The 13,619-nt window shown below is 39.5% G+C and overlaps 2 protein-coding genes and 1 long non-coding RNA gene across 4 annotated transcripts in view; 2 read left to right on the forward strand and 1 right to left on the reverse strand.

Moving 5' to 3' along the window:
* MICAL-like (protein) overlaps positions 1-13,619 on the forward strand; it is a 100,910-nt gene that overhangs the window by 14,695 nt on the left and 72,596 nt on the right. The gene's annotated exons all lie outside the window — the stretch shown is intronic.
* On the reverse strand, positions 521-10,256 carry LOC148236611 (uncharacterized). The gene is made up of 2 exons (XR_015809139.1): positions 8,942-10,256; positions 521-2,971 (listed from the first exon to the last, which is right to left on the reverse strand). It is a non-coding gene; the product is annotated as an uncharacterized LOC148236611 (long non-coding RNA).
* LOC148236612 (uncharacterized) lies at positions 3,942-4,859 on the forward strand. The gene has a single exon (XM_088182779.1). It carries the CDS (start codon positions 3,942-3,944, stop codon positions 4,857-4,859), a length of 918 nt encoding a protein of 305 aa, XP_088038905.1.

Consider the following 13,619-nt stretch of genomic DNA (forward strand, 5'->3'; position numbering starts at 1 on the left):
GCACACACACAAAAAACCGACCCGGAAAATAAACATACGCATCCGGTAGTTTTGCGGTTGGTTACTAAACCGAAACCTGTAGTGGTCGTTTTGCGCGTGAATCTTAATCTCTCGCCGGTAACCTCTCTACCGTTAGTTAGTCGGTCGTAAACCGAGGGGACCCACACTTTGAGCGCTTTATATGCATCCAAAACCGCATTGCATAATAATAATTCCTCATCGGTGATGCCGTTAAGCATCTTCGTCAAGTGTAACAATCGGACAGGACCGGTTCTTGCTTGCGGAATAAGGGTCCGGGGCGTGCGGAATTTTTGCAAGGCGCCCAATTTGGCCCGGCTCGGTAGGGGCTACTTTTAAACGCTCCGTCTGAGTTTTATACGAGACTCTCACATTTTTGAAATTCCTCACGAGAGGAAGTCTTCGAGAAAGATCATGTTTTTATCTCTCGCGAACGAGGTATTGGAAGCATTTTTAATACACCATCAATTTTCGACGAAACCCTCAGATATCACGACAAACTGGCCTTTTAATAATCTTTACGATCTTGCATGTAAGTGTGCATGTTCCGAATGATATGCTTAAAAGAAAAATATGGATCGGTTTTGGTTTTCCCAATATGGATAAGCAAGTCATCTGAATACATTGCCACATCAGGAATTTCACAATGTTCTAATATCAGTCCATTTATAAATCTTATATTTATTAATATAGTTAATAGGGCATCCAAATTCATTACCCGGTTCTCGGGTATATTTTATAAAGGAATCACTGTGTTAGGAAACATTTCCTTTACCACCTGTATAGGCAGGTTGCCTAGTATTACACCAATTGGATCTTATGGGTGTAGTTTCAGGTACAGTTTCAAAATTCGAAGTTGATCTTGGTATCGTTATAGCAGCAGAACGCTTGCGAATCGACAAGCCCAGATCTTCTCGTACCTACAGACTCGTTAACTTGCGCAATATTCTCTTCGCTTCTCCTGTCCCATGGTCGCCCGGCTTTCTTCTTAATTAGCGTTGAACTGTCTGAGCCACGATTTAATTGCATTAACACTCAGACACTGATTCACACTTTGTAATCTGTAGTAAACGCGAAATAGGCGCCTAACAATCACATAAGAATCGTTGTTTTTGTAAAACTGTTTTACGCAGAACGATTGTTGTTTCCTCGTGAAGTGATCCATTGCGACTAAATTTCCAAGGAGCAAACCGTACACCCATTTAAACGATTTAAAAATCGCAAAAAACAATTATTTTGTAAATATTTGTTTATATACATATATTTTTCATACGTATTGCTTTTAGTATAAATTATTAAAAGTACATAACTTAAATTGTTTTTGAACTATTAAAAAATACAGCTTCTTTTACTCTCAGATGAACGTTCATAACGAATTTCACATTAAATTTCAAGGTGTCTTAAATATATACTTTAAGCAAAGTTAAATTTAATATGTAATTACACATTCGTCTGCGATGTTTAAATTTTATGATCGTCGTGAGTTACCGTTTTTTTATTTTCAATCATGAAAACTATCAGGTTTTGCTCTTTATACACGTACGAACGCATCTTCGATGATGTCCTAACAACGTCAAGACATTTTACGCTTTATTATAACAATATTGGTAAAAATAATAAATTAGATTAAAGCTTAAACCAAATTTATAGAGCCTAATGATTTTGTTAAATTTTAACTATTTCTAGTAATTATCACAAATTCATATTGATTTAAGTTATAAATATTGAATCATACAAACAAGAGTTGGCTTATACATATCTTAAAGTTGAGTTCGTTGAACCACTTTCGGTCAATCTTCAAGTCTCGTTATTGTCGACTAATTTCAGCGTTTTCTTTTTCTGTAAATTGATAGAATGATTTATAACCAACTACAAATATTTCACCGTCTAGTTCTAAAAATGGTTTCTATGGTAATCATATTTATTTTTTCCAATTTCTGGTATGCACAAGCTTTATCCTATTCACTGGATCATTTTATCGTATATTGGTCAATATGGTAAAATTATTATCCCCATTCAGATTCAGTGCAAATTATATTTGCTCTTTAAAGGATGACTCACTATTAGGATTGTTCATTGAAATGAAGTGTTTCTTACAAAAATAAACACTTCGGTACTCGTGTAATAGTGTATTTAGAAAATAGTTACTAGGGAACGCTTACACGAAATCAACAAAGCTACTTCCACTCACAAAAAATCGTTTGATGGTTCAAAATAAGCCCCCTATCACGTGTGAGAAGCGAATAAACTTCTCAACGTCGACGAGCTTTTTGTTCGTGCTTTAAACTGCAAGTCAATAAATATCGTCGGGGTCACCAACGCGACGCATTTTGTTTGTCTTACCCATGATTTAGAACCCAGGGCTGCTTCCCGTTCCACCCACGACGTGCGATGATGAATGCGGACGGATACGCGCAATTCCACCATAAGACCATTCCGCCATTCGTGAGTAATGGATCTCATGAGGCAAATGTCGCTCGGCATTATGGCAATCGTACGTTATACATACCCCGTCGGATACCACCAACGAAGCAGCCGAGTTAATGACTGCGTCATTTTTTGTAATGCCCGTGATTCCCAAGACCCCGCGAGGTCGTCCTAAGACCTTTTCCTTCCTGTACCCTTCGGTAAAACCGACAATGACCTGACGATTTTTGATATAGTCTCATTGAAGGCATGTTACAGTTTTCTGGGAAGGCCGCGAGGTGATTCAGCGACATGATGATGCTGCGCTCTGTTGATTTCGGGTGGATGCGTAACATCGTTGACGCGGCGATAGAAAAGACTCAATAAAATACAAATAAAATGTATTATACAATGCTTTTGTTATAAATTGTAAGTGATGAAACTCACTAATGCCCGAATCCTGTTGTTGTTATGAACAGGCTTTGAGGAGCTTCCAGCTCCTAGATTAAAAAAAAAAGTCTTCTAATAAAACTCTCGCTAACTCCAGCTATTCATTTGTGGGGACCACATATTTACGGTCACATACAGATATGGAATCGAAGAATAAAATAGCTTCCCATATCGAATCAACCCCTCGCCGACGCGTCGCGGATGTACTAATCAAGCGCGACAAAGAAATAGGGGAGCTTTCGGGAACAGCGATATAAAAATTAACAACCGTTATTTTTAGTCGTCTTAATTAAAATATTCTTCAGACAAGGCGATGAAACAGTTTCCCATGTCTAATCGACCCCTCGCCCACACACGGATCTGCTAATCAAGTGCGACCAAAATTAGGGGAATCTGCAAACAGAGCAATAACATTTTACGTCTTCCTGGATTAAAAATAAACAAACTAGTTCGAAACCGACAATCCCACGCAAAAAGGGAAACGACATCTTAATTTTAATATGTCACGGATTATTTTATAATAAAATCCAGGATGACGAATATTGCACCTTGCAAGGGAGACGATCGTGAGAAAAATTACACTTGCGTGAGGACCAAAAACCGTGGGAAACAGGACGATATTGCGCAATAATATTGACGGAAGTCTACTATATAAGGGGTTGGAGTTTCCAGACAAAGACACATCACTCTTGCCATCGGCACGGGAACAAGCAGCCTCACTGAAGTCCACCCTACGCCAGCGAAGACTTACGAGACGCCTGCCTGGAACTTCACCCTGTCGCAGAACCCCTGGACGTCCGCAAAGGGCATCCACCACAGCAAGAACCGAGCTAAGATCAACCCTTTTGGAACGCGAGCCGAACAGCTGATATTTTGGCCATCCAGCATTATCTGTGAACTTCTCTCCAGAATTACGGCCAATAATTTAAATAAATCGTTGTCACGTAATTTGTACAATTTAGTAGCTAATAAAAACCTACATAGGTGACCTACATTGGTGACGAACCGACGCGAGTGGACCGCATAAAACCTCCAAACACCAAAGTGCAAACAAATAACAAACAACAATGGAGTCAGATAAAGTAATCGACAACGCTACATCAGAAGCCTCAGCTGTATCCATGATGCCTCCTCCGTTTTGTGAAGAGGATCCGCGATTTTGGTTCACAATGTTGGAAGGGCAATTCCAACAGTCCAAAATAAAATCAGATGCAACCAAGTTTTGGAAAACCTGTCAATACCTGCCTCCCCGGATCGCTTTGGAAGTACGGGATATAATTACCGAACCACCCAGCGGTTGTGCATACGAAGCTCTAAAATGCGCACTGATAAATAGATTATCGACATCAAGAGAGCACGACATCAAGCAGCTGCTGGAGCGAGAAGAAATAGGTGACCGAAAACCTTCAGCATTTTTAAGGGATCTGAAGAAACTAGCGGGCGAAGGCGTGCCACAAGTCTTGCTACGAACAATTTGGCAAAGCCGCCTTCCACATTACACACAGGCACTTGTAATGGTCTTTGAGGACAAAGACCTAGAAAAGGCAGCATTACTGGCGGATAAGATAATGGACATACCGATGGCACAAACAAATTCAATCCATTCACCGCTTCAAAAGGGCGCATATCATCCACCATCATCGCAGACACAAGTAACGCCACAGCTGTCGCAAGTTTCAGCCGTGCACGCGTCACAAGAAACCAACCAGCTACAAATAACACAGATGTACATCACATTGATAAAATCAATGGAAGAATTACGTCTAGAAGTGCGCCAGATGAAACAAGAATTGGGAAACATCAAGAGGGATGAACGTGGCCGATCACAAAATCCACATAATAATTGGAGAAATGGATCGCAACATCGACGCAACCATAGCCAGGCCAATTATGCAAACAAAGAAGGTTTGTGTATTTACCACAATAAGTATGGTAAAAAAGCACATAAATGTGTACCACCGTGCAAATTCTCGGAAAACGAATAATGCAAACGTGTTTTCCGGTGAACGTTTGCATCTCAAAAACATGCCGGTTGTTTATAACTGATCAACGATCAAAGATGCAATTTCTAATTGATACGGGATCTGATTTATGTGTTTTTCCTCGCAATAAATTTGGCAGAATTTTAAAGCCAGCTTCATACGAACTTTTTGCAGCCAATGGTTCAATCATTCAAACATTTGGATGGAAAAGTATTGTTTTGGACCTTGGACTCCGTCGTGAATTCCAGTGGAGATTTGTTATAGCAGACGTTCGCAAACCAATCATTGGCGCTGATTTTCTACGTCACTTCAATTTACTGGTAGATCTCAAGAATGCTCGCCTGATTGACGCCAACACAACTTCCTTTGTACAAGGAACAATAAGCGAAACAAATACTTCACACGTAAAATCCATTCAAGGAACTTCCCAGTATCATAAAATACTTGAACTGTTTCCAGAGATCACACGTCCAGCAGGAAAATCTGCTTTGCAGCAAAAAATTAAACATACGACAGTTCATCATATTCGCACCACGCCTGGACCTCCAGTGTCGAACCGCCCACGAAGACTCGCACCAGACAAATACAAAATTGCTAAAGAAGAATTTCAAAGGATGCTCAACGATGGCATCATACGATCTTCAGAAAGTCCTTGGTCGTCACCTCTTCATTTGGTTGCCAAGAAAACTCCAGGCGAATGGAGACCGTGCGGAGACTACAGGGGCCTTAATGCTCGAACAATACCAGATAGTTATCCTGTGCCGCATATAGAAGACTTCACTCATGCACTGACTAATCAAAAAGTCTTTAGCACGATTGACCTGGTAAGAGCATATAATCAAATTCCAGTCGCGCACGGGGACATTGAAAAAACGGCTATCTCGACACCGTTCGGATTATATGAATTTCCGTTCATGTCATTTGGACTTAGAAATGCAGCACAGACCTTTCAGCGCTTCATGGATTCCGCACTAAGGGGCTTAGATTTTTGCTTCGTATATATCGACGACATTCTCGTCGCATCTAACAACCATCAGCAACACCAGGAGCATCTCCGGCAACTCTTCAGCCGACTTAGAGACTACGGCGTGCTGATAAACACTTCTAAAAGCGTCTTCGGTCAATCGGAAGTCGATTTTCTTGGTTACCGCGTCTCGCAAGATGGCACCAAACCTCTACCAGAGAAAGTCGCAGTCATAGCCGCATTTCCTCGCCCGGACCGGATGAAAAAACTTAGACGTTTTCTCGGCATGCTGAATTTCTACCGCCGATTCATTGCTGGCGCCTCTAAAGATCAGCAGCTACTAACCGACCAGCTTAAAGGCTGTAAGAAAAATAATGATCCAATACCTTGGAATAATGAGCTTGAACAAGCATTCGAATCTTGCAAACAAGGTTTAATAAACGCCACCTTTCTCGTACACCCGGATTCAAAGCTACCATTAGCACTTTTTACCGACGCATCAGACAAAACTATTGGCGCAGTACTACAACAACAAGTAGGGGAAAACTGGCGCCCACTTTCATTCTTTTCTAAGAAAATTTCACCAACTGAAATGCGATACAGCACCTACGACCGAGAACTTTTGGCTATATACAGGGCAGTGAAACACTTTCGCCATATGGTCGAAGGTAGACGATTTACGATCTACACCGACCATAAACCTCTGCAATATGCGTTTAGTCAAAAACCAGACAAATGCACGCCACGTCAATTTCGCCACACAGATTACATTGCACAATTTACCACCGACATTCGTCACGTTGCGGGTGAAGAAAATGTGGTAGCCGACGCTCTATCCAGAGTTGAAACTGTAACAAGCGGAATTGACTATGAAGAATTAGCCAGACAACAAGCAGCTGATCCAGAAATAAAAACACGATCAACCTTAAGGCCCGTAAAAAATTTCGGATCAGACTTCACTATTATGTGCGATACGTCAACTGGAAGAGAGCGACCGTACCTGCCGCTCCAATTTAGAAAAAAGGCTTTCGATTTGTGTCATGGATTTTCGCACCCCGCAGGACGTGCCACTACCAAGTTAGTCTCAACCAAATTCTACTGGCCCTCTTTACGCTCTAACTGCAAACGATGGGCCAGAGAATGCACAGCATGTCAGCTGTCAAAGGTTTCTCGACATACATCTACACCAATCGGAAATTTTGAGCTTCCTGAAGGTCGTTTTGACCACATACACATCGACATCGTCGGACCTCTACCGCAGTCACGTGGAAAAAAATATATCTTAACAAGTATCGACAGATTCACTCGCTGGCCGGAAGCCTATCCCATTGAAGATATCACGGCCGAAACAGTAGCCAAAGAGCTTTTCAACGGGTGGATATCAAGATTTGGCGCACCCCTTAGGATCACTACTGACCAGGGCCGCCAATTCGAGAGCGTCTTGTTCAAAGAACTAAACCGCGCAATTGGAACAACCCACATCCATACAACAGCTTATCATCCACAGGCAAATGGGATGATCGAACGACTTCATCGGCAAATCAAAAGCGCACTCATGTGCCACCAAAATGACTTGTGGACGGAAACACTACCAGCAGTTATGATGGGTATTAGAGCAGCCTGGCGCGAAGACCTTAAAGCGACTCCAGCAGAGCTAGTTTACGGACAAACGTTACGATTGCCTGGTGAATTTTTAGCACCACGCACTTCCACAATTCCGACTACTCCGAGTCCAGATTACGCTGACCGACTAAGGAAGCGAATGAGTGAGCTCTCACCCGCTCAGCCTAGACAGCGGGGAGCACGGCCGATTTTCATTTTCAAAAACCTTCAAACAACATCACATGTTTTTGTAAGATGTGATGCTGCAAGAGGCCCTCTCCGACCTCCATATGATGGTCCCTACGAGGTAATAAATAGAACTCCCAAGTGCTTTACTATCAATATTAAAGGCCGACCAATAACAGTGTCGATTGATCGCGTAAAACCAGCGTACATTCAGATGGAAGAAAATACGCCGATAAGCAACCCTCCACCTGACCACAGGCTAAAAGAAAAAGTACATCATGAAAATGTGCCACCAGAAACAACGCCACTTAATCAGACGCGCTCTGGGAGACACGTTCGCTTTCCAGATCGCCTACAAGCTGGATAAAACCACACTACAAATTCTACAGGAGTTCCACGTCTCACTCCCTAGTTTAATTTCGCAATTCTAAATTGCTAGGGGGGGAGTACTGTGGGGACCACATATTTACGGTCACATACAGATATGGAATCGAAGAATAAAATAGCTTCCCATATCGAATCAACCCCTCGCCGACGCGTCGCGGATGTACTAATCAAGCGCGACAAAGAAATAGGGGAGCTTTCGGGAACAGCGATATAAAAATTAACAACCGTTATTTTTAGTCGTCTTAATTAAAATATTCTTCAGACAAGGCGATGAAACAGTTTCCCATGTCTAATCGACCCCTCGCCCACACACGGATCTGCTAATCAAGTGCGACCAAAATTAGGGGAATCTGCAAACAGAGCAATAACATTTTACGTCTTCCTGGATTAAAAATAAACAAACTAGTTCGAAACCGACAATCCCACGCAAAAAGGGAAACGACATCTTAATTTTAATATGTCACGGATTATTTTATAATAAAATCCAGGATGACGAATATTGCACCTTGCAAGGGAGACGATCGTGAGAAAAATTACACTTGCGTGAGGACCAAAAACCGTGGGAAACAGGACGATATTGCGCAATAATATTGACGGAAGTCTACTATATAAGGGGTTGGAGTTTCCAGACAAAGACACATCACTCTTGCCATCGGCACGGGAACAAGCAGCCTCACTGAAGTCCACCCTACGCCAGCGAAGACTTACGAGACGCCTGCCTGGAACTTCACCCTGTCGCAGAACCCCTGGACGTCCGCAAAGGGCATCCACCACAGCAAGAACCGAGCTAAGATCAACCCTTTTGGAACGCGAGCCGAACAGCTGATATTTTGGCCATCCAGCATTATCTGTGAACTTCTCTCCAGAATTACGGCCAATAATTTAAATAAATCGTTGTCACGTAATTTGTACAATTTAGTAGCTAATAAAAACCTACATAGGTGACCTACACATTAATAAACTTTATAAGCATGCTATTAAATAGTTTTTATCTCTATGAGCTAACAGCGAAATTGGCGAAAATTGATATTATCAGTGTCCTGACAGACCGTGTGGTACGGGATGCTGTATTATAATGCTCCCCACAACAAAAAAACTCCCATAATTATAACATTATGTAAGTTAAGATGATTTTATCAAGGAGACGTCATTTCATATTATTAAAAATAACAATGAAGCGTCTTTTACTGACCAGAACTATGAGCGGAACTTAAAAAAAGCATATAACTTTTTTACGATAGACGATCAAGATACTAGATCAGTAATGAGAACATTGATATGTTCAGCACAATACTTGTACTTTATGATTCGATTACAGATCGGAAATAATTTTTGATAAGATATACGTATCTCTTACTAGTAACAATGTTATTCATAGACACGTACTAGTACTCCAAAATTACTTTTGAAAATAGAGTTAGCACAATCTTTTCCGCAGAAGGCTGTGAAAGCAATTTATTCGGTTTCTGTGAGGAGGTATATATAACGCCATTTATTGTACGCTCACTTAGTTTCGAGCTGTTGGTACAGAAACTGTCACTAAACAGTTTCTGTGGTTTTGTAGAGAAACGTCCGTCGTTTTTAGTCTACTCATACACTTGTTGGAGTGACATACATGCATCACCAAACTGAACTAAATACCGAATTCGTTGATACTATTAAAAAAATGATGGTACATTACTAGGAAGCCATCATTCTCTGATTCAAACCGCTCATAAGCGACACTTTATAATTAAAAAATATGTATCTGATCCATGGATCGTTATTACAAATCCTGTATTTGATTGATGAAAAATGGAATAGTGTATAAAAACTTTGTAAATCTGAACGATGAAATGCGCTGTTGCAATAAAAAAAAACGTTAAGTGTGTCACGTGATTTATGAAACGTTTCGATTCTTTTAATAGCAATAAAAGTAAATTAAAAAGAAAGGTATTCGTATTGCATAGTTTTAATTAAATTGCGAATTTATCACGTACTAAAATACGCTATAAAATTTTTCGCTGCTTATACATTTAATGGTAGATTTCCAAACTTTTAGTATTTCCGCGAAGAGGAGTGTCTCTGTTTCGTAAAAATACCACACTTTTCTCTTGGTAATAAAACATATTATAAAATAAACTTAGTTAAGCGTGTCGTAACATTTTTGCAAGCCAAGATAAAACTAGTGGTATAAGAATCGCTTCCATTTAAAACATAGCGCTACTACAGTGATATTGCGCATCCACTATCCTCTCTTCCTAAAGCACAAACACACCAAAGAGGCAACCCTTTACATAAACCAGTTTGGTCTCGTTGTGCCCAGGGCCAAATTGCGCGGGGGCGATTCAAATTCAATCCGTCCGTCTTCCTTTGTCATCCCATTGTACCACCACAGGCCAAGGTCTGTGGTGGTATAATGGGATGCTACTCCTCTGCTGCTCGAATCTCCTCTCCTTCACGATCACGATGAGTTTCGAAACGACTGATCCATGGATCTGAACTGCGGTTTCATTCACTGGACTTAATGGAACGACCGGCTTTGTTTAATTTTTTTGTCGATACTCTATTTGTTGTAGCATCATGAATACATCATTATCTTCAAGTTGCGCAATACCGCCAATTAATTGCTTCTATTTATTTCGAGTGTATTGTATACCAAACATTCCAGGACCAATGGAATTATACTACTATTGTAGAAAGGGTGAGGCACAACATTGCTTCATAAAAAAAGTTAATATATATTTTTTATCTAGTTAGTTTTCCATCGTTTTTGAAATATTACTTTGACTTTGACAACATGTTTAACTACATGTTTACGATTAATTATAATAAAATATGGTATATAGTACATATTTAATTCAATTAAGAGCTGTGCAAAGTAGAAATAGTTTTAAAAAAATTGCTCCTAATTTCGCTGTAATTTGATCTATCCAATTTTAAAAAATCGGGATAAACAGTAACTATGCGTATGTGCATTTATCAAGTCGTAGAAGTTCACAGTTTGAGGAGCTTTGAATCGCATCGTACCTCGAAATTTATCGACATTGTAGAACTCCTCCTAGGTGCGATCGTCTGAAATGCTGTCATGAATATTAAGTTGTTTTTATGTTTCAACGTGTGTAAGGTTGATTGAAACGTTAGATGAGAAGTAAGTAATATAAATCGCACCCGATGATATTGAATCTCAGTGTGGCATTAAAAGTAACTTACTGTTTTTCGAAATGTCGTGTTTTATTCATCTGAAAACAGTTACGTTCGGTATTGTCCCGACGTTTCTGATTCAATAAAAGTGAGCTCATGTGATGTTTTTTTATTATGCTGTTCAGTTAAACAAAATATAACTGTTTTTCGAGAATGACACACGATGGAGAACCTTCTACATGTACGTAAAAAAAATAGCGACAATACATTCAACCCACTTGCAAAAAAAAGTGTGTCATAAGTATACAAATATTATACTTAAAACTACCGAAATATTTAAACTTTGATATGTACATATATATAATCCATAGACTACCATCGGTTATATGTGGTACTGATTAGTTTTTGTAATGTCATATTTTTTATGTGAATCTTATTTGAAATTATTTATTGAATATACAATACTTTTAAATATTGGGTTATTAATGCAAAAGTAATGGCGTACTTTTTATAAAGAAATACAGTCAATTATTTTTTTTCGTCATATCTGTAAAAGTTTGGATGTTTCGAAGCAACGATTGAATCAAGTGATGTTTTGACTTCCACAATAAAATATTATATAAATATAAATATAAGTTCCAGAAGTATTTAAAATATGTATCCATCTCTCTCTATCCATCCATGCTCATTTTCGTTTATAATAATCAACATAAAGATATTTTATTTTATTCCACTTAAATGATACAGGTTTTTTTTATTTTTTTAATCACCCAAACTTCCATGTACATTTTTACAACACAGGACTGTATGCCTGCACTACACTCTCTGGAAGTTGTCCGAACCGAAGTTACAACTGAAGTCGGCACACACTGCCGCAAATTTCATATGCCGTCCGGACGGCGGCTTCTGTCATGTACAGCTGGCATATTTGCGCGCGATCGAAAAATGTACCAAATAATCGCAATTTTTAAATTGTCATTTTATTAAGTTTGTGTGGGCACTCACCAATACAATATCAGTGAAAACTTTTCGGTCGTAAATATTCAATTTACGCAAAATCTTTGTCGGCTTTTGCAAAATGCCATAAGGCATAAAAATGATTTCAGAATACGAATAAAATTTGTGACCATCAATTCTAAATAAGAACTCGTTATGGTGTGACATTTATATAAACTAATCTAGGATATTCGAAACGATTTTTTTTAACAAAATCAAGTACCACTAATCATTTTTTAATTATTTAATTTTATATGAAAAAAAATATAATGACGGTATCTGTTAGAAGAATATAGTATCAAAAATATAATTAATCCCTTTTGGTGCCCTAAAATATTCAAGAGTCTGTTAAAGTCCCCGATAAGCATGTAGTATTATAACTTGACCACGATGCAGCGCTCGACATGCGTGTTAACCATAGGACGCCTACGCGCATACTGAAATTGAACCGAGTTACTTTTTTCTATCTCAGTTTACGAAACACCATATCATTATCTCTCTCACTCTCGTCACTTAACACGCGAGAGAGCGAAAGGGGAAGTATCTCACCGCTCGCGCTCGAAAGAGCAGCTCCGACTTCGGTTTCTGTTCGGAAGCGCTCGAAGCTGGCCAAGTCCACTGAATTACCCCCACTTTACCTCCCGTTCTCGGTAACCTCGGATTTTAGAGCGGGCAGAACCGAACTCGACCGAAGTAACCCACTATATTCTCCATCTTTGGCCTTACTTGGCCAACTTCCAGAGAGTGTAGTGCTAGCATAATACGCTCTTTAGATGATTCGATCAAGTTGTAAATTTTTTAATTGTAAATATTCTTAAAATTCGATCAGCAGCAACACAACCACTAAGAAATCTTAATTTAAAAAAAATATTTCAAGAATGTATAATCCGTAAACCGGATAATCAAAAGTTTATAATAGACAACATGCAGTAACTACGTTGTAATTAAATGCCAGGTGCAGAATATACCTATACGTAATTACAGCATTTTCGCTAGAATAGAAGACGAAGTAAACCTATTAAAAACAAAACGTGCATCTATACAAATTTGTAGCATTAAGAAACACTTATTATATTGTAAATATACTCTTAGTTTGGTTATAACGACTGCGCCCTTCATCTCGGCGTTTAGAATTACTGTTTGCTACTCGATAAAAACAAAACACTCACATGTGAACGAGAAGCGATTAGAAACCATCGGCGAAACGATCGACCCGAAGCCGACTCCATCTCAGTATTGACTTTCAACCATTCACACCTGACGCCGTGTAAATAATCCGCTCGATACACACCGGTTTCAGTTCCGAGTCGTAGAACTCGATATGGTCATATGTCACCCCGTTATGCGCCTTCAATTTCAAAAAACAGGACGCTTTCCTTGGGCCACTCGGTATAGTGAAAAGCGGCCAACATACAGTGTCGCACGTGAGTCACTGTAGCCGTTAAATTTAAAGATCGCACGTGAGCCGCTTGCGGTTATGCGCCTTTTGCGGTTTGGAAATGAGT

The sequence above is a fragment of the Plectrocnemia conspersa genome, unplaced genomic scaffold, assembly GCF_051122295.1.
Source record: "Plectrocnemia conspersa isolate PC_06_02 unplaced genomic scaffold, ASM5112229v1 ptg000003l, whole genome shotgun sequence".
NCBI classification, from domain to species: Eukaryota; Metazoa; Arthropoda; class Insecta; order Trichoptera; family Polycentropodidae; genus Plectrocnemia; species Plectrocnemia conspersa.